A 22,714-nucleotide genomic window follows, 5' to 3' on the forward strand; every position below is an offset into this window, starting at 1 on the left:
TGTATTTCAAGTGTGCACTTTCTGGCTGGCGTTGCTGACTATGTGTTTCCCCATACCTTCATCACAAGAGGAGGGATAAGTTGCTATGGCCGAGATCCTTCAATAGTTGGATGCGGACAGGGTTGCCATTCCGAATTATTTCCCGGGCTTCGCTGTGTACTGTCTTGTGAACTATTCTAAGTAACTTACGATCTTCCCTCGCCAAGACCAAACGACTGAATGACAGGTTGGCAACTTAGCCGAGGTCATTCACTTCCTCCCCCAAAGCAAAGGGAAGATTTCCTCCACAACAAGGCGGAGTTGGTGGGGCCGAAATGTATTTCATATATTTTCCGAGGGCACAGCTGAAATAGACAGGCTCTACTGCGTGTGACTAGTGCGCCGATTCCGGTGAGAAAGCACAAATATTTAATTTCACAATAACTTTGGTTAATCATCTATCTCCTTTATCCTACAGGGTAATATCGTGAGAAGTAAAAAGAGAAATAATCACTTTTATTATTCAGTGTTACAAACTAAGGACGCTACAATATCACAAATACCTACATTTGGAAGCCTCTATAGCAGTAACAGTGCAGTCAGACAGACGAGACAATGCACATCCAAAGTACCTTAGTATCGAATGCTATGATAATGATGTGATGTATTTCGAATGAATGTGAACAATGTTTTAAGATTTTTTTGAAAACATTTATTTCGAAAAACGGCTTAAGGTAAGTAATGTTATCACTCAAATCACGTAGATGGTTTTCAAAAGACGTAAAAGATCACATGAGTTTTTGAAGTATGAAAAACATGGATAGATGAATTGAGTTGATTTTGAGTTTAACGTCCCTTTCAGCAGCGAGACTATATGAGACGGGACCTACGGATTAACGTAGAATCCGAACCACACGAGCTCCCGCCGGGAATCGAACCCGGTTCTCCCATACAAAGGCGCGTACGCCAATCATTTAGTCACGAAGAGATTACTATACTGCTTAAAATTAAGCATTCGTGGGACATTTTTGTAACGAATGCTAATTTCTTTGACTTCTGCAACATTACAATAGCAGCTTTCATTAAGTTCTCGCATTAACATATTTCCTAGCAGTGTTGTAAAATTTACGAATCCTTACCTATTGCGAACAGTTGATACATGAAATTGTTTTAAATCGTAGGTACTATGATTTTTACATCTATTGAAAACCGTCTGCAGGATTGACTATGATGCTTATCTGAATAGTTTTTCAAATAAACATTTTGAAAAACGTCAAATTTTTAATGAGAATTACTTAGAACTTTGTTCTTGTATATTGTAAATACGTCATAGATAACAAATTGAGCCTAGTACTGTATTTGACCATTAGATATTTTGAGTAGGCATTGCGCTGTATGTCTCTTCCGTTATTACTTTCGTAGAGACCTCCAAGATTTCAATGTTCGTGAGACTATAGCATCCTTAGTTTATTCCAATAAATAATTAGTATAGTATTGTGAGTTTTTGTTTAACTTTGACATCAGTGCACTGATTTTATATATATATATATATATATATATATATATATATATATATATATATATATATATATATATATATATATATATATATATATATATATAATCTCTTGAAAGAGTATGCTTCCCGATTGGTTCGCATAGTCCCATCTATATAACCTGACAGTCCCATCTGGCATTTAAAAATGTAACTGTGTCGAAATAGACTATTGTTAATCTGATAGTATTGCAGGGTATACCAAACAATGTCCTTATCTTGATATAATTGCATCGTACAAAATTTTAGCATTTTTAATTTATTGGTTTAAAAATTAAAAGAGCGTTTCAAAATAAACGGTCCATCCTGTATATTGTATATTCACACCTAACTTCGAAATATATGCCTTAATTTTAATAATTCTTGTTTGGAAGAGTATTTCACGAGGAAAAAATGTATATTTACATATTCTTTTTAAACACACTAAAACGCAGAAAACAATAAAAGTGCTAAAACCAGAAAATAATAAAAGGCTCTAAAACAGAAAATGATTTTAAAAAATGCTAAAAGGCAGAGAACAATGAAAGCCCTAAAAAATTATTATTGTCTATTAAAAATTTTGAAATGCGTGCCAGGCGAAAGAAATTGATTCAAATAGAAAATTATAGTATCAATGAAGAACTGAAGTAAATTAAGATCTAAGTGCCATTTGAACAATTTTGAGATAATGTTTTTCTTCGAGAATTTGTGCCGTGCATATACACCTCATGCATTTTATTGGCAATGATCTGGACTACTAGGCACAGGTTTGGCGCTTAGATCCGAATACACTTAAACTGGTTTGGCCCATAGATCATCATTCCGGTTATAACTCGAAACTTCAGAAAATGGCACTTAGATCGAAATTTACTTCAGGTCTTCAATTTGTTTGACTATTTATTTGTTTGACTAAAAAAATATATTGGTAACAGTAACTTTTTGCATTATTTTCTGCTTTTAGTAAAATTTTATTATTTTATGCTCTTTTGAAGCGCTTTTCATTCAATTCTACTAATACCTTTATCATTATCTTTAAACAAAAGCAACATTTGGATATCCTATACATATTAATGGGTTCGTTTCTGGCCATTAGTTAACAAGGATTGTCAACAGTTGTTAGTATTGAATTTTAAAGAAGTAGAACAAATTTTACTAATTCTTACATAAACCTGAGCAGATGGCGTGACTATCCCTGCACAGAATCCAGTGAGTATTCTTGCAGCAAGCAACATAGCTAGGTTGTGTGAGAAGCCGATGAGTAACCATCCCAAAACGAAGAGCGGAGAGCTAATCATCAACGTTCGTTTCCTTCCAAAATGTTGAAGAAATGGACCAGTGCACAGACTACCAACAAAAGCTCCCAAAGGGGGAATTGAACCTGTTAAAAAAATTAATAAACAAACATAAGTACGTAGGTAATTTATTTCCTCAATATTAGTTTTTAGTTATTATTTGAACAGTGAGTACCTGGGCCGTTTTTGTGTTTTAGCCTATTAATTTATATGGGGAATTCTTCTTTTCTCTTCTTTGAAAGGAACTGTAATATTTTGATTTTACTAATTTCTTATCTCTATTTAAATGTTCCTCACTTCGTGAAGATTATTATTATTATTATTATTATTATTATTATTATTATTATTATTACTACTACTACTACTACTACTTTCGAAGAACGAAAGGAGAGAAGAAAGTATGATTATCGTTTTAAAAAAATTGAATTCGAGATTTCAACAGTTTTACAGAGGCTACTAAAAAGTTTTGGAATGCAGTTTTATTTATTTATTTTTCAAAGTAATTTCCACTACATTCAATACATCTCTCCATCATCCGAAACTAATCATTAAACTAGTCTCTCAAGTTTCACTAGGGAATAAGAGACACTCGTTGTCCAAGCCCTCAGAAGATCCTCGTCCCGGGAAAACCACATACCTTTCAGATTCATTTTCACATACAGAAATAGGTAAAGTCGCAGGGAGCAAGGTCTGGACTGTAAGGGGAGTACTCCAGTAGTTTCAGTCTTGCAGTGGTTAAATATTCGATGCTGACTTTCGCGTGGTGAGCTGGAGCATTGTCATGATAGAGAAACCAGTACCCATTCTTGAATTTGATCGTATATTATTCATAGAATCGATGACTTTTCAGTGTACCACTTAGGTGTGACTGTCTTTTGTAGTCCAAAACGACACGTTCCACAATTCCACTTGATTTGAAAAATACAGTACTATTTTCTTTACTGACCGGGATTTCCTGACAAGCCATCGACTTTTCACAGCGGTTACTGTGCAAGGATGAACATCTCTCAACATACACTAAGAAGCTGGGACACACGGTTGCGTCGTATTGCAAAACTTTCCTAGTATCCTTTGTATGAGTATATGTTTCATAGACCATACATAATGAAAAAGTTATTTTTCGACATCTGTACGTCTGTTCGTTTTGATGTTCAGTACATTCACATAAAGGACATACCGTTCAACGTATCGAGACCAAATTTTAAACTTAAGGTTTTTATGTGATTTTCCTGATTTTTTAAAAATTTTCTTCCTACCCTTAAAGATGAGAGTAGTTTACTAAAGGGTGAAAATCCAAATTTGCGACTTTCTAAAAAAAAATAAAAATAAAAATAAAAATAAAAATAAAAAAAAATCATAAATCCATTTTTCAATAACAAACCAATACAGTGGTATGAGTCATTTCTCTGGGAAAAAAACCTGGAACGGGTAGTTTACTCTTCGGGCTGAGGTTTTATTCGGACAATTTTTAAAAAATTAAATAAATAAAAACCTCAGGTGATATTGTTCATATTTCGTAATGAAATATTTCATTAATAACTTGATAATATGTCATATCATATATATATATATATATATATATATATATATATATATATATATATATAAATTCTTAAGGATGAGTTTCTTTCGACGATTTTCTCAAAAAAAAAAAAAAAAAAACTCAGATAATATTGTTCATACTTCATTAATAACCTAAAACTATGGCATAATTCATCAGTTCTGAAAAAAAAAGTAGAGAAGTAGTTTATTCTTGGGGATGAGTTTTTTTTTTTCGAACGGTCTTCTCAAAACAACTTAGCGATTTTTGCTTATATTTCATAAATAAATATTTCATTAATATTCGTATAATGTTGCATAAATAACTTCCATGAGAATAACCACAAGGGCTAGTTTAGTTTGTATTCAGTTTTTTTGACAGTTTCGTAAAATATGACTTCTTCGATTTTATGATTTTATATACAAATGTTTCATTAGTAACTCTATAATATAACATAAATCGTTTTCTTATGGAAAAATCGACAACAGGTAGTTCACTTTAGGTCATGGGTTTCTTTGGGCGAAATTTTCTGGAAACGCTTCATAATTTTGTTCGTATTTCACAAGAAAATGTTTCATTAATAACTGGAGTACAATATGGCTTAGTTTAGGAAATTAGAGCGAGAAAATTTAGTGTGGTAACCCCTTACCTTTTATTTGACATATAATTAAGGAGTCAGGTTTACCAGAACTATTTTATATATTTACCCTGTCTGTGTATCCGTTCGTTTGTCCGGGAGAAAAAAATCTCAGTAACTAGTTGATGGATCACCGCCAAATTTGATCAGGAGGTAGAGTCAAAAAAAAGGAATCTAGTTAATTTTTTTGGAACAGATACTTAATAGCCCTTGAACCAGAGGGTTTCGTCTCGAGGGAGTAAAATACATCTAATTTTTTTAGATAGTCAATGCTGTAAGCTTTGAGACTTGGTTTGATACTTTTCGGAAGGTGGTTAATTTCAGGGGTAACGTCCTCCAATTTAGAGTTTTAAAGACATTTTTACTTACCCAAGTAGTCTTTTGAAATACCTGTATCTCTATCCATTTTGTCACAGGACTATGAGTTATACCTTCCTTGATGTGGAAATACATAGGCTTTAAGGTGATGTAACACACTTATCTATAGTACCGACGGAAGGGAAGTAATGAGGGGAAATTGGAGAAAATTCTCTAAAACTTCCCTTCTTACTATTTCCTTTCTTATTACATGGCAACACTGCATAACGAGTAAAAGACCCCTGTATCCATGGTCATCTGTAAGCTTTCAGATACGTATGATACTTCCCTGTCGGTGGTAGTTGTCAGGGGCTAAACCCCCCTTTTTGGATCCTTTTGTCCTTGAGAGGCAGAAAATTTAGTAATGACTTCGAGAAAAGTTGATGTAAAAAATAACAATGGTAAGTGTTTTGATCCTGGTTTTATATAATTGAGTAACTATCCATGAAAAATCAGGGAGTTCTAAAGATTCTGTAGGAAAAGGGAAGTGGGGACAGGAAGGGAGGTTATATTTTTCACTTTCAGTTGTTGTTTTTTTTCAGAGACCGTCTTGTAAATTGCTTGAAGTGAACTGAATGGGGCAACAGGGTAGGACTATATGCTTTATAAATATTTCGAACATATAATATTTTAACTTTGAAAATGTTTTGATTGTGAAATATCACGGGGGATATGTAAATTAAAGGGTAGTTTGTAAATCATAGAAATATTTACATCATCCTTAGAAATATTCTACACATATCAAGACGTAAGTGACATTTTATTTGCATTCGTACTTTTGAGGATCTACAAGAAATTATCAACGATCTTTGCTTTGAACCTTCAGTTGTGTACTTTGTTCATATTACTAATAGATATGTTCAGAGCATGTTGTAATACAGAGTCAAAGATGTAAAACCACATACTAAAAAGAACCTAAAAGAAAACTCGGAAAAGTATACGGCTCACGTCTTCATTTCACTATGAGTAACAGTGGAAAGTTTCTCATGTTCCCAGATATCTTGTCAAGAGATGACCTTGTCAGAAGAATCAAGGAGTTGGTTTCTAAACTACAAGAATTTCAGACATTAGAGCAACATATGATATCTACTGCCAATTAACTTAGAACTGATATTCAGAATTTACAAGAAAACATCTACTGTTAAACATGTGGCATCGAACTCCAGATCATTTGAGAGCATGTGAAGGCATCAATGAACTACTACCAGAATCTGTAGCATTATTTTTGAAAGTTATTCTTACAGGCGACAATTCAAAATTAACAAGTGACAGAGCTTCACATCTAATATGGTCATTTGAACAAGATCTTGTTTTTGATGTTACTGAAGGAAAAGTCAAAACCTCAAAACACATTTGGCGCTGGAGACATTGAATAGTAGACTTGTCGAACTAATAAAGATCTTAAACCGAAGTGGTCACGGCTTGTCCTACCATCTGAAGGGAAATATGATCGTGAAGCTATACCTATAAATATTGAACCTGCGAAATTTACTCAACTTGCTTGGGACAACGTTGATAGGTTGGAGGAGAGACTGTCTGGAGCGGGAACCACTCACCCTATGAATGGAATAGCAATACAGTTGTAATCAAAGTCACAGATTAGTACTCTAGTTACAACAAAAATATTAGTAAAAACAAGACAAAGAATTTTTCTTGGTGCCATGAAAGAGCTAACGCCTTACATCCCCGGGAAGAGAGTTGGTCCAGCTGTAATTGGGTAATGATGATCCTATTTGTGAAAAATTCGTTGCAGCGTCAAAGTCTAAGAATTTATTTTGGATTATGTTGCGGTGTATGGATACCAGAAACTGTTAATTTCAAGTTAAACTGGATTCAATATCAATCTACTGAGGGATCGTGAAATTCACCTAACAAGCATTAGCTGCCTACCTACAATACATTCCCCAGCAACAAGTATGACTACAATATATGAGATGCTAAATCGTTCCTCGTCATAAACAACAACTACAACTTCAGTCTTTAGTTCTAACCGCAGATTAAGCTATTTATTCAAAAGCAAATGAAATTGTATGGAAGAATCCTGAAAAGTACCGGACAATAGTTTTAAACCTTGGAATATTCCATACCATGGGCATCATCGGTAGATGATTTCGAGATTCTGGTTTGCCGGAGCTCCTCTCCGAATCAGGAACTGTCGCTGAGGGGTCCATAACTCGAAGTTTACAAGGAAAGAATTATAACCGTGCTATTCGTATGCACAAACTAGCATATGAGTCACTGATGAGAATGCTCAATAAATTCAGATTATGGTTAGAGTCCAAGCACAGAGATATCTTTCCTGTGTTGGAGGAAGTTGAGTTGTTGATTTTAGTTTAGCGTCCCTTTCAGCAGCGAGGCTATATGAGACGTGGACCTACTGATTAACGTGGAATCCGAACCACATGAGCTCCCGCCGGGAATCGAACCCGGGTCTTCCACGCCAAAGGCGCGTACGCTAACCGCTTAGCCACGGAGGAGCTCTTGGAGGAAGTTGAGTCTAACATATCAGAATTTTTCCAAGAAATAGGAGACGTCATTACTGAACAGTTATCTCAAATTTTGTCAGAACAGTCTTTTGCAACAGTTTGGAAAATGTTTGAAGCCTATCCGGACCATAAGGCACGAAAATGGTGACCTCTCTTCCGTTTGGATTTCTTACGTGGATATGGTAGATGTTCTTTTAATGGCAGTTCGCGCAACAAGAGAAGGTAACTGGCTGCGTTATCTGGCAAGTATTTTAAAGATGATCCTGTGGTGTGTAGCATATGACCATTTAAATTATGCACGCGATCTTTCGGTATATATTGCAATGAAATATTAGGTCTTAAAAAAAAATCATCCAAGAATGTATGAAACATTTCAGAGAGGTTAGTTCTCCGTGTAAATGGGGACAGTCAATCCATTTGAAAAAAATACCTGCCGACCAAATAAGCGAAGAGACTGCTAACAAAGACACCCAAAGACCTGCTGGAACAATGAAATTTAGCACTCAGCAGACTACTCTTGAAAGGTACTGTAGATCTACTATTTAGTTTCAGATGTAAGGGCAGAGTATCTACGAATGCTTGGAGAAGCCACAGATTCTTCACCAAAAAGTAAAATCACTTATGATCTTTCACCATCGCGAGTATCAAGAAAGACAAAAAATGTTTCGTCGATGGTTGAGATATTGCGAAGGAATGAACAAATCCTTTCAAGAAATCTAATCTGGTAAACATATCTTCTGGCATGGTAGCTTCTGTAGACATCAGAAACGACTTACTTAATGCTTATGAAAAAAAAAGTCAGAAAAGCATATAAGAGAAAGCATATAAGCTTCAAAGAGCAACGCCTCCGGAAAGAGTGCAACCTGTTGTGTGTGTGTGCTAAGAACTGTGTGTCGCAGATTATGAGTGCATGAAACAAGAATTAAAGTGTACTAATATGTGCAAAATCCAAACATGTTCAATATCAAGAAGATAAAGAAATATCTGAATTGTTAGACGATGCTGTAGACTCAGATGAAGATGTATGAATAAATACTGTGAATATGCAATTGGCTACAAACTATATCATAAGAGACACTCATTTCTATATGTTATTATTATTTTCATGACGTATTTGAATAATGATAAACATATGTAATGCAAATAAAATGTCATTTACACCTTGATATGTGTACAATATTTCTAATGATGCTGTAAACATTTCCATGCTACTTATGAACTTTTCTTTAACTCATATACCTCCGTGATATTTTACAATCAAAACATTTTCAAGGCTAAAATATTATACAGAGTGATTCTTTTAAAACTCACGGATTTCGTTTGGATCTAGAATTCTAACTAAGGTCCGATTTCCATGCGGTTTGTGGCAAATGATCAAGTAAGGCGAAAATTTGAGGTTTTTCTTGAGGCGTGGCCAATATTACCTCGGATGAATTTAAGCCAGAAAACATGGTCCCATACATCTCCCATCCTTCCTTGATTTGCCATAAACCGCATGAAAATCGGACTTCAGTTAGAAATTCTAGACCCAAATGAAATTCGTGAGTTAAAAAAAAAATCACCCTGTATGTTCGAAATACTTATAAAAATTATAGTCCTACTCTCTTCAATTATAGTCCCATTCAATTTACTTCAAACATCAAGCAAGTTACAAGACGGTCTCTGCGAAAAAACATCAACTGAAAGTGAAAAATATTACCCCCTTCCTGCCCCTACTTCCCTTTCCCTATAAAAACTTTAGAACTTCATGATCTTTCATGGTTAGTTACTCAATTATATAAAACCAGGATCAAAACACTTACCATTGTTATTTTTTACATCAACTTTTCTCGAAGTCATTACTAAATTTTCTGCTTGTCAAGGTCAAAAGGATTTAAAAAGGGGGTTTTAGCCCCTGATAACTACCGCCAATAGGGAAGTATCATACATATCTGAAAGCTTACAGTATTAGCTACTCTGAAATATAGCCTAGGGGTCTTTTACTCGCCATGCAGTGTTGCCACGTAATAAGCGAAGAAAATTGTAAAAAGGGATTTTTAGGGAATTTTTCTTAAATTTTCCTTCATTACTTAACTTTGGTCAATAGTATTGACAAGTTAATAATTGAAAAGCCTATATAATTCTAAATCAAAAGAGGTATAAGTCATAGTCCTGTAACAAAAATGGACAGAGATACAGGTATTTCAAAAGACTACTGGGCTAAGTAAAAATTTCTTTAAGATAGTAAATTGGGAGGGGGGCGTTACCTCCTGAAAGCTACCGCTTTCCGAAAAGTATCATGCCAAATCTGAAAGTTCAGAATATTAGCTACTCAGAAATGCAGGTGCCATTTACTCCCTCTAAATGAAACCAGACACCCTATTTTGGGGGGGGTTTGCTCAAGGACTATTAAACCATAAATGGTAGAAATCAACAATTTCCGGTTTTAGCGTTGATCACTATGAAGTAAAAACCGTAACAGGTAGCAAGAAGTTGTTTTCTCCAATTGATTAAGCACCCCCAACGATAGATTTCATACCATTCTTTACTATCTATTAAAACTGGAAGTGGTAGAAATAGATTACAACTTCCAATTTCACTAAGCTACATAGAGCGAAAGCTATAAGACATAAATAAGAAGCGGTTTCGAGAATCGATTCAGAGTTTTAAAAATTAGTATAATCTCCTCTCTTAATCCTCTTAACCACTTTCGATTTGAACGTTGATCGCCATAGAATATAAAGTGTAATAGATAGCGTAAAAGGGGTTTCTATAGTTAGATATAAAAAGAATATATTCCCTTTCAACTCTAATCTGTTAAAACTGGAAGTGGCAGCAAATGAAACAATTCGTGTTTCAACGGTGATTGCTATAGAATAAAAACGGTACTGAACACTCAGAACTCGTTTCCTGCAATCGATTAAGCGTAGCAGGAATACGCATTATCTCCATCGTTAACTCGCTACTAAAACTGGAAGTAGTAGAAATCCACTAAACTTCCGGTTTCAATAATTACATAGAGCACAAACGATAAGAAAGAGCGAGTAGTTTTGTTTTTAGAATCGATTTATCGTTTCAAGAATAGGTATCGTCTTCTCTCTTAACCCTCTAATTAAACCGGAAGCGGCAGAAATAAACACTTCTGGTTTTAATTTTGATCGTTATAGAGTGGAAATGGTAACAGCGGGAAAGAGTTGTAATCTCTTTACTAAAACTAGAATTCCCTGAAATGAACCATTTCCAGCTTTAACGGTGATGGCAATATAGGGTAAAAACGGTAATAGAGGGAAGAGGTTTTCAGTAATCAATCAAGATCCATAAGAATATATTCCAACTCTTTTCTATCTCTATTGAAACCAAAAGTGGTATAAATCTACTACCACTTCCGGTCTTAATAAGAGAGAAAATATCACGCCATACAAACCAAACTCCATGTGGTATACACGTGGCACTGCTACTAACGAATAACCGAAAAGCGCTAGTATATTCGATATAGCAATACCAGGGCCTGCTCTACCATATGTGCAACACGTGCACTTGCACGGGACGGTAAGTTTTGAGGGGAGATAAAATTTATCATAACTATATTATTTAAAATCAATATTTCTTGTTGGAAACAGACTTCGCGATGATGGTTGGTAAATTTTCTAAGCTGATTCCTGTTTGAATACTTCATTCATAAATCATATTTAGGTCTTATTAGTTGAAGATCTATGGACAGTGCTAAAGTAAATGGTCAAACAAATCCCAACATGAATTTCTTGATTGTTGTCCAATACAAAAATTCAATTCTCGAAAAGTAGCGAACACCTGTTACATTTAGTTAGTTATCACAGTTTTGATGTGAAAACTGTTTTTGTCTTTATCAAAAACAAGTTCCTTCTCATTGAAGGTGGAAACAAGTGTTTCTAATTTTTTTAACAGATGTAGAAGAAAAATCAAGAAATAAAGATAAAAGAGCTAGCTACACTGAAATTACAAACTGATATATAGAGATTGAAGCTCAATATTTAATTCTATAAAAAGAATTACCATATTTCCTCTGCAAAAGTGTTTGTTTTATGTTTCATTAACATAATAGATTCATATTAAAAAAAAAAGACAACGAGATTGTATTTGTAGTATTTAGGCCCCACTTAGTACAAGTGCCCTTTCCCTCCCTCTCGTTGTCCTGATCGGGTAGTACTTAAAAGCGTTCTTTCAGGAGAAAGGGGGGACGGCAAATAGCCTAGAGCCGGCCCTGAGCAACACGCAATCATACTTTGTATTCTACGATGCGAGTTGTGAACAAAGAGATAGGAAACACACTGTAATGTTTTCCATTATACAGGGTGCGGCACGTAAAACCGGCCCGTCGTAATATTCTGGTATATTGTGTTTTTGGCAACACTTAAATAATCTACCTTCCTACCAAGAGATGGCATGTCGAGGTCGGGTCGACTTACGTGACCTGCAGCAGACACGTGCAGCCGCAGCCAGTGAAACTTGTCGAAACCAGTTGAGAAAAAGGCCTCGTTGTGTTAAGCCGGGTGAGTGTCAGTGTGTGACAATGCCGTATTCGATACCCGAGCGTGTTGCCATTGTTGAAGGGTTCATTCTCACTGGATCTTTTGTGAAAACAAAGAATTTGTTTCGGGAGAAATTTCCAGGACGTTCTGTGCCAGCAAAAAGCACCATTCAGGAATTGATTGAAAAATGGCGGCGTACAGGATCGGTTCAAAATGCTCCCAGGAACAGACGACCATCTGTCTGCACACCTGAATTAAAGATGCAGGTGGAGGAGATATTGGGCCCATATTCTTTGAGACGACAGTGAACAGTGACGTGTATATGGGAATCCTGGAGGAGTTTTATACACACTTGACCGAAGAGGAGCGTCAGTTATGTTACTTGCAGCAGGACGGTGCAACATGCCACACATCAGCTGCATCATTGTCCCTTGTGCATGAGATGTTTACACCAGAGAGGACAATCAGCAAAGGCTTTGGCCTCCTCGGTCACCAGACTTGTCCACGTGTGACTTTTACTTATGGGGACTGTTAAAGGGAAGAGTATACGAAACAAATTCACACACAATTGAAGAACTCAAGACCAGGATCCAGGATGTCACCAATAGCATTACAACACAAGAACTGACAAGGGTATATATGAATCTCCTCAATCGTGCTCACATGTGTGTTGAAGTGGGCGGAGGACACTTTCAGCACCTGCTGTGAAGGCTGCTGTGAAGGTGAGTAGTAATATTCAATACATTACATTTCATTTATGTATTGTAGTTAATCATATTCAATACATTACATTTCATTTTATGTGTTCACTTTACGGGCCGGTTTTACGTGCCGCACCCTGTAAAAGCTATACTTTTTATAGACTTAAATCACTAAGGTGTTAATTATGCCATAATTTAAGTGACATTTAAATATGACTATTATAACGTAATGTTCAAAATGCTATTCCATTTTATTGTCATTTATTTTAAAATATCGTAGTTGTGCTTCATATATAATTTCTTGAAAGACTACGAATTACAAATATGAAATCATACTAATATGTACTTACTAATCCACGAGATGACCTCATCATTGGGTACAAGATCATCATGATGCCCTGTTGCATTCATAGAAGGCACTCCGGGAGAAGAATAGCCTCGTACTAGTCCGATAGACAGATAACCTAGAGATGCAGCCATTGCAGTTAGCAGCTGAAAAGATATATCAAAATTATTATCGAGTTTATCATGCAAGAATCTTATTTAGCATACGATGATTATATTAAAATAAATGGAACATATTTAGGTATCTGTCGAATGCAGTAGAACAAACCAACTCTTTCCACCCCCGTGTACTGAAAGCCTCTGGAGGGAAATTTGAATCATCATTGAGTGCAAAACACACTTTATATCCTCTCCTTCAAATCCGCTTTGTTTTGGGTAATTCAAGTTTGGTGAAGCTAAGGAGAAACTATCTATGGTAGCTAGCTCGAAAGTCTGGATAAATATTTTTCATAAGAACAGCTATAGTCGATGCTACAACAGAAGAAAGAACAGTCCGGATAGTGGCGAGAAAAACCACCGTGTTTCTAAATTTATCATAAGTTTAGTAAATTTGAGAAAAATTGAATAGAGAAGTCTGAATTAAACAGAACGATCTGATCATTGTACCTGTTGTTCTGATATGTTGAGTTGTTGTTTTGTTACTCCTACGTAATTAGTTCGACGCGTAAATGCCGAGGCGACCGGAAGAAATGTACAGTAGGATCACATGCATCCTACGTCTATCAGAAGATATGACAGGAGGACCCGAATATAAAAGTGAGGGACCAAAAACCCGAATCAAAACGGCCTCGTGTAAAAAGAGATCACGTCCCACGTCAAAAGAGAGCTCAGATCAAAACAAACCCGCTTCAAAAGGGGTCTCACATCCGATGGCTTGTTTCGAAAGAAGCGCTATCGGCGATTCCGGTTAGATAATTTCAAATAAAATAGACCGCTCGCAGTCCAACTAACCCGAGTGGAAAACAATAAGATGAGAAAAGTCAGTGAAAAATCAGAAAAACCAATTAATGTTACGACTTTTTCGTTGTGTTTTCAACAAAAAAAAAAAAAATTACGACGGTAGTTCAGTGGTAAAGCGCTCACCTACGGCGCATGGGGTTCCTGGTCGAATCCTAGCTCCTGCAAAATTTGCTTTGTGGTGGACAAACACTGTGTACGTTTGTCTTCTTGGTGTTCTCTCGCCCCCTCCTCACTTTCGTCATTCCATCATCATCATTCATATGTCTCCTTCAGCTTCGATGTATAATCATTGGACATTAAAATCAACTGTTATGCGCGGTAGGAAGCCCATTTACCGTTTATATATATATATATATATATATATATATATATATATATATATATATATATATATATATATATATATATATATATACTGTATATATAGTAACTTGGGAAAAGTTGCCCTACTTTTTCATTATTACCTATTTTCCACTCCTGCAACTGAAGTGAGGTTGTTGAATTTATGATCAAGTAGAAGATTGATGTCTTGTTTGTAATATCTCAGGAGACAATTTTATCTCAGTAAATTTAAGAACTTAAAATAAACCAACCTTACAAAAACCTTCAATTGGGGCATCTTCGGAATGCATATGGGGGAAAGATGCCCCAGTTTCCCAATTTTTCAAAATAAGTTTATAAACATCATCGAAACAGGCAACTATGCTTTTGTACCACTAATATTACTAAATTTAATTTCTACTAACTATCTATCCAATTATAAAGAAAATTGTGTACAAAATGACAAGTATTCTCCATGTATATTTTCTAAATGCATTTGTAAACAATGGATAAAAATAAAAGAGAAAAAAGAATTGTGGACCTTACATATTATCATTTGTTAACTTTTTTCAAACTTGGATTCTAGCGATCACAATTAATGCAGTGACATGCAGTGAACCTACAGTTTAAATCCAAACCACCGTAATCGTTCAAATTTTCCAAGGCGTTCACAGCAGGAATCCAACCCGGGATTTCGTATACCAAAGTGATATGTACTAGCCACTAGACTAGACGGGAGAACGGCTTTCTTTTAAAATGTAAAAACCTGCTCCCTAAAAAAGGTAATGCTTTCTCTTATAACAACTTGCTAACTACAACACTGGTACACTTATGATAACATCTGATTTACTAGTGGAAATGTTCTTCATTTTGCAATGAAGGGATATTTGATTAACCCAGAGATTTACCTTTTCAAAATAGTTCAACCAGATAAAGGAAGTTGTGACAAAAGTGTGTCGCAGGACCCTCCCCCAAGGATATATTTTTAGTATTTTGAACAATTTTTATACTCAGCTCGCACAAATGGCTTAAAACTCTATCCATGCACATTCTTTTGATTCAGCTTGCTAGCCAACTATTATAGTGTCATACACATTATGTGAAGGTCATTCAGTCCAATATTGATCATGTAAGTAGCGGAAAGAAAAAAAAAGTTCATAAATAGCAGTGGCGGCTGGTACTATATGTTGCATGGTTGTGCAACCGGATATTTTTTTAAATACTAAAAATATTTTTAAGTGTTAAAGTAGTGTATCAGTAAAAAATAAACCTTTGCTCTTGAGCGCAAAACAGTATTGATGCATTTCTGAAAAAAGTCAATTAAAAAACGGAAAGAAAGAGAGAGATTTACCTTTCCAGTGGCAGCGAACGTTGCCACTGGAAGCAGTAACATTGAGCATATGGCAGCGAGTTCCTATCTCTTAACATGGGGAAGTGGATTTATTCTTGCAATGCTCCTATCTTCCCGTATTGGTCCCTTACGGTTGCATTTTTTCCGCAACTGGTCAGCTTCTGTAATAGTTACGAATTCCTCCGCTTAGCAGCGCTTGACTCAGTTAATAGGGTGAGGAAGATACAGACGCGTGGAAGAAAGAAGTTATTCACAAAACAAACTCGCAAAGAACAAATATAAGTCTGGTGGTAGCAGGGACGGATCCAGGCTGAGAGTTTGGGGGGCGGTCGTTCGAAGTCAATAGATTTTATTTAACATTTATAATACAAAGGTGAAAATTCTTGGGATAAGATTTATTTTTAAAAAATCCTATTCTGGGGGAAGGGGGGGTCAATCGAGTCTCCAAGAAGAAAATGTCTTACTACGGGTCTAATTCCTAGCTCTGTGTCCTTCGTGCACATTATTACGTGTTCGATTTCCGGCGGAGAGCATAAATTAATATCAAATCATTCACTTCCAATACTCATCTGTCTTCTTTAGCCTAATTTGCTGGAATGTTAAACTATTTTTTTTTTTTCATTTTCAAAGGAAAACATCTTAGATTTCATGCTTCTTTACAGACAAAAAAAAAAAAAAAACGTGGTTCCTGAAAATTGACTTTTTGTACCGTATATTTATACAAAGAAATGCTAACAAAATGCATATTGTCGGAGGAGAGAGGTGTTTCTGGACCCTAAAGAAAATAAAGCGGAAAATATTTGCGGTAGCGATGCTTTCTATTCAGAGAAACTTGGCGAGCAGCATTTCAGATTTCAATAAAGTCATAGAAAAATTTGAAGCCCGAAAGATCGAAGAAAGACCTTCCATTCTAAAATAATGCATAGTTTATATAATTAAATAATTTTGTTTAACTGCGTGCATGCAATTTTCTTGCTTTTTTTTCTTCTTTTCGGATTAACGCCATCATTCATGGCTTACAGCACATACGGTATATTCGATTTATCTCGTGTTCAATAACGTGAGTGTAGAGGTTTTGTATATAAATAGTGTATAAACGTACATTGATAGTGGTTGTTTGAAAAAAAGGAAATAGCTTATATATTAAATTAATATTAGAGAAATAATTTAATCAATAATATCCAAATAGAGCTTAAAACACTTTCCTCTTCATATTTCCTGAATATTTTTTTGGGGGGGGAGGGGAACACTTGCGCGTACCTACATACCTTTGATATTGCAACATTGCAACCGGTGCTTGTACAGACTACGAGCCGCTACTGATAAATAGAATATTACATCATTGAAAGCAGCAACCCAGAAAGGAGACCAAGCTCTTGCTCCAAACGGGAATTTCCCGTTTGCTTCTGAGTAAACAATTAATTACAGGTTATTACAGAACAATTAGTGTTTCGTGTTCAAACCAAACATTGTTTAAAATATAACGAACGTACAAACCCTTCGAACACGTCATAAACTGGTTGTCTCAAACAGAAATCTTAAACTTTTAGTGCTATAAAGTGGGGCATCTTTGCTTCAATTTCACTGAGGTAACTTTCCCAATTTTGAAGCAAAGATGCCCCAGTCGATCACGTGACATACTCATGAACAAACAAACATAACAAAGCATATTAGCGTTTATAAAAGACTGAAGTTATTAAGCAATTATATTTTACTCATGTATTTCTGTTTAACTACAGTCAACAGCATTACTACGTTTCACACTCTAAAATTATAGACACTGAAATAAGAGTAACTTAGCTTTGTGAACAGGCCTGAACAAAAGCAGCTTCTTTCTCTGATGTAACTTCCACATATATTTATTGAAGACTGTGTACTCTTTCACGCGCATGGCAAGTTCTGTGACTACGAGGCACAGGCCTTGAGTAATTCGAGAAGGGGCGTCTTCACTGAGTGGGGCATCTTTACCCAAGATACTATATATGTATACTTCCTCAAAATATGCACTGTTTAAAAAACATTCTATTTTTAGGCACTTCTTTTTAATGTTAAATGTTTAATAATAAACGAAAGAAATCATTATCCCCCCAAGCCTTCGGATCTCTGTACGCTAAAGATTAAAGTTATCCTTAATTAAAAGTTCTATTGTATACATTCAACTTTCTTTTTTTAAAGTTTGTTCACCAACTAATTTTCTCTTACACAAATTTTAATGCTCAAGTTAGATGGTTACGGTTTGCTAATGACAATTAGTTGGTAAAATTTGTTATATATTGTAATATCCTAAAGGCAAACGGTAACAACTCATTGTAGTTTAAATACTGCGTTCATGTTGTTTAGTTACTAAATTATATTGCACTTGACAAGGAATAAATACTTGTGGATTTTACATAAGTAATTATAATCTTATTTACATTTAATACGGCCCTCGTCTTAATAATAAACAGCATACGCGTTCACCATTATCATTACGCATTTTAACATAAAAACAGGCAGGCAGTGAACGTAGTGGAGCAACGACTGTTAACTATTAGGAATTAATGTTATTCACAGACTGACGTGATTTTGTATTATAAGTAGATACACCAACAAAATCATTCAACCGAAGTGACGGCAGAACATTTTGCAGAAAATTGAAGGGAAAATATGACAAGTGATGATTAATGTGTTCTACTTCCCCATAACGGTGATTAAATTAGACCAAATAAAATATATTAAAAGACTATAAATTTGAAATCACCTTACCGAAGGGACAGCGTAGTGATCTGTGAGGAACAGAAGGAATTTCTACCACTCATTGGTCAACTTATTTAAGTAGTATACTTACTGTCTCGTAATTTTAATTTTAAAGAGAGAAAATAAAACCAATGAGAAAACAGTCTTATATGAGCACTTAGTCAATTTGTTACATTATTATTATTATTATTATTATTATTATTATTATTATTATTATTATAAAAGGGAAATTTCTCGTCTGTGACTAATGATAATTTCTAATATTTAACAGTCACGGCTTCACTACGTTAGCTGCCTGACTTTATTTATAAATGGATAGTGATTATGTTGCTTAAGAATATGTTACATTTTTTTAAAAAAAAATTTGACATAAGCGCCACATTTAATGCAAACAAGGCTGTAGTTACTTACATAAAATCCACAAGTATTTATTCCATGTCAAACACAATACACACTGATCAGTTAAAACATTATGACAACCTATCTAATATCTGGAATGTTCAACTTCGTCTCCCAGGTCAGTAGCAATGTGGGTTGCCATGAAAGCAATGAGGCCATGGTAGGTGCTTGAAGGCATGGCGGACTACATCCGCACACATCCAAGTCATTTAATTTCTATAAATTCCGCGAAGAGTGCCATTCGTGAACAACTTCAATTTTGACGTTCAGTAACATCCCAAAGGTGTTCAATTAGGTTAAAATCGCGTGATTTTGAGGGCCATTGCAGCAATTGAAATTCACCAGTGTGCTCCTCGAACAATTGCAGCATAATGTGTTAGCCTTGTGACAAGGAGCGGCTGTCCTACTGAAAAGATGCAATTTCCAGCTGGAAATAACTATGGTCCATATGAAAGTGTGTACATGAACAGGAATGACCTAATGATAGCTAGGAGCTGTCATGGTGCTCTCCATATGCACTACCGGGCTCTTGGATGGCCATGTGAAGATTTTTCAAATTATAATGGAGCCACTACAAACCTGTCTTCATCCTACTTACTGTACACTTCTTGAGCAGCTGCTCCACTGGTAGACGACGGAAAAGTCTGTTTTACGTCCCACACTTATGCTGGCTAGGCTAAAGGAGACGGAGATGATAATTGGATGAAATGGCGGAATGAAGAAAATGGATGGAATCGGGAGAACCTCGAGAAAAACCCACGCACACGGTGTTTGTCCACCACGAAGTTCACTTGGCGAGAGCTGTGATCGAACCAGGGACCCTTTTTTCTTTTTTTTGAGACAAAGGTAAGCACAAAAAGGAGAAAGTCTTGTTTTTTATTTTTAAATTGTCTGATCCGTAAAAAAATTGAACTGTGTTTGCAATTTACTATGTTTACGCGCAGAGGAGGAAGCTATATGAGACATAGACCTACAGCTTAATGTGAGGTTCTTAGAGCTTAACGTGTTCTTAGTGTTGTCATGTTTAACTACAAGCAGTAGTGTGCTTAGTCTGTGGTATGGTCAGTTCGTAGTAATGGTTATATAGTGTGTGTTTGTAATAGGAAGGAAAATAAAGAAACTAAATTTCTAAGAAAAATCTCTTAGCCATTTTTCTTTAACGATGAATTAAATTACCTGGGAAAACAGTCTGACTTGAGGTCTAGGGTCATATGATCTTCAATTAGGAGTCAAGTAGATTTACTTCCCTGTTGTTGTCAAGTGACAAGTTGATGATGATTATTTCCGTTATAAATAAAGTATGTTCCTCATTATCTGGTAGTAAATAATATACGCACGTGCGTTCCCTTACTATCTTGCCAATTTGCAAATACATACTACCGAGTAATTTATATTATAAGGATTTCTTCACGAGGGAACATATCCCGACATCATATTATTATTATTATTATTATTATTATTATTATTCTGGTCGTACACAAGAGGACGTTATTTGGAAGGGACAGGAGAATAAATGTCCTCTTGAATTTGAGAAACCCATGAACTTTAATAAATTGTATTTGATTTTTCCAAACGTGATTGGTGAAAACTTAAGATCAAGGCACTGAAAGCATTAACTTTCCGTGCTTAAGGTTGCTTTATTGCTTTATTGAACCTAATTTTATATGCAACTAGGGCAACAGTATTTTCGATGGATCAACCTGTGGAATTTATTTATTTTGCCTGTTTTGACTTACAATATGAAGAGTATCTCCTATAAGTTCTACAATTGTCATGTATATAAATGCAAATTGTAATTACAGCTTATTACACCATTTGAAGTACAAAACTATAACAAACATCACATGTTAAATTTGTTACATAATTACATCATATTCACACATCGTTATCATTTGCAAATTCCTGAACTGAATAATATGCTTTAGAAAGTAACAGAGTACGAATTTTGTTTTAAATTTACCTCTTTATAATGTGATGGTAACATATTATAAAGTCTCGTACAATTTAAATAAATATTTTTTGGTACTTGGAGTAATTTTGTTGTACTACGTAAATGTCGTTTAATTGCCGCGTGTTGTATGCATGAATATCTTTTGTTTGTATAAACATCTGTTTGTTTTGTTTCACGAAGTGTATAGATTTATATATGTATAGGCTTGGAAGGGTTAAAATTTTTTGTGATCTAAATATTTGTTTACATAATGTTCTTTTATTTAGTCTGAATATTATTCGTAGTATTTTCTTTTGTATCCGAAATGTTTCCTGACTGCATGCGGCTGACCTCCAAAAAATAATTCCAAAACTGAGGAGTGATTGAACTTTTGCATAGTATATCGATAATAAGCTATTTCGTGAAACTGTATCTCGTAACCTAAAGAACGCAAAACATAAAGTAGTCAATTTTTTATATAATGTTTTAACATGGGTTTGCCAAGACAAATCATCATCGATGTAAACACCAAGTAATTTTGTTGCATGAGAATACTCAATTTGTTTTCCATTAATGTTTAGCGAAGGGAAGGATGGATTATTTCCTGGAAAACGAAAGTTTATTTCGACTGTTTTGTCTGTATTTAGGAGAAGGTTATTTGCATTCAACCAAGTAACTATTTTGGTTATAACTTTTTCTGTCTTTACCAATACTAAATTTTGGTCTGTTCAGTAATAACTATATTTATATCATCAGCATATAACATGCATTTTGTGGGGTGTAAAGTTTTTATGAGATCATTTACGTAAATTATGAATAGAGTAGGGCCTAAAATAGAGCCCTGAGGGACACCTCTATTAATTTTTGTTTGTTTTGAGAAGAAAGTGCAGGATCGATTTGATTCAACTTTTGTAATTTGAACAGTTTGGCATCTATTTGTAAGGTAGGATGAAAACCACTGGTTTGCTACGCCACGTATGCCATATTGAGACAAGTATTTAGCATAATATTGTGATCAATCTACATATATATGCTGCTTCCGAATCCAACGTTCCGTCCGTATTCTGCAGTCGCATTCACACAAAAAAGGCAAGGAAATTTAATGTAGCCTGCTTGTTAACCACAGGGGCGTCATTTGGGGAGGGCAGGGAGCAATTGTTGCCCCTGTAGGTTTAAGAATCACATGCTCTTTAATGAACAATACACTAAAATACTACTTAAAATCGTGAAACTTTCATGTCGGTGGGTAATCTTCCCCCAACTCAGGCAAAATCTGAAATGTCGCTACTATCTAATAACCTTGAAATCCCCGCATACAGACCATACATGACGCTTATATTGCAATTTTTGCAGGAGAAATTTAAGGTTTTCGGACGACCCTTTCAAAGTCCTGCAAGGACTCTGGCAACGCCGAAGGCTTCCTATTTCATTTATTTCTATACTTTCAAATATATACCATAAGCTCTATTCTTCCCGTGCGAAAAACGGGCATTACAGCTAGCAGATATAAAATTCAAGTTCAACGAGTTGTTTCCTTGTAGTGCCACGTAAGAAGTAGCAGAATTATGATCAGATTTTTTTTTAAAGCTTATCGATCGTATTAAAGTTTGTCATTGAACATGAATGTAAAATTTAACAGCTTTTCGAATGACTGCATAT

The 22,714-nt window shown here is 35.2% G+C and overlaps 1 protein-coding gene across 1 annotated transcript in view; it reads right to left on the bottom strand.

Moving 5' to 3' along the window:
* LOC145689243 (facilitated trehalose transporter Tret1-like) overlaps positions 1-22,714 on the bottom strand; it is a 43,525-nt gene that overhangs the window by 11,771 nt on the left and 9,040 nt on the right. Inside the window, exons 2-3 of the mRNA XM_081763382.1 lie at positions 13,364-13,505; positions 2,677-2,891 (exon numbers count right to left, since the gene is read on the bottom strand). Coding sequence (XP_081619508.1) covers positions 2,677-2,891; positions 13,364-13,505 — 357 coding nt within the window. The remainder of the gene's footprint in view (positions 1-2,676; positions 2,892-13,363; positions 13,506-22,714) is intronic.

The sequence above is a fragment of the Thermobia domestica genome, chromosome 1, assembly GCF_964235325.1.
Source record: "Thermobia domestica chromosome 1, izTheDome1.hap1.1, whole genome shotgun sequence".
NCBI lineage: Eukaryota > Metazoa > Arthropoda > Insecta > Zygentoma > Lepismatidae > Thermobia > Thermobia domestica.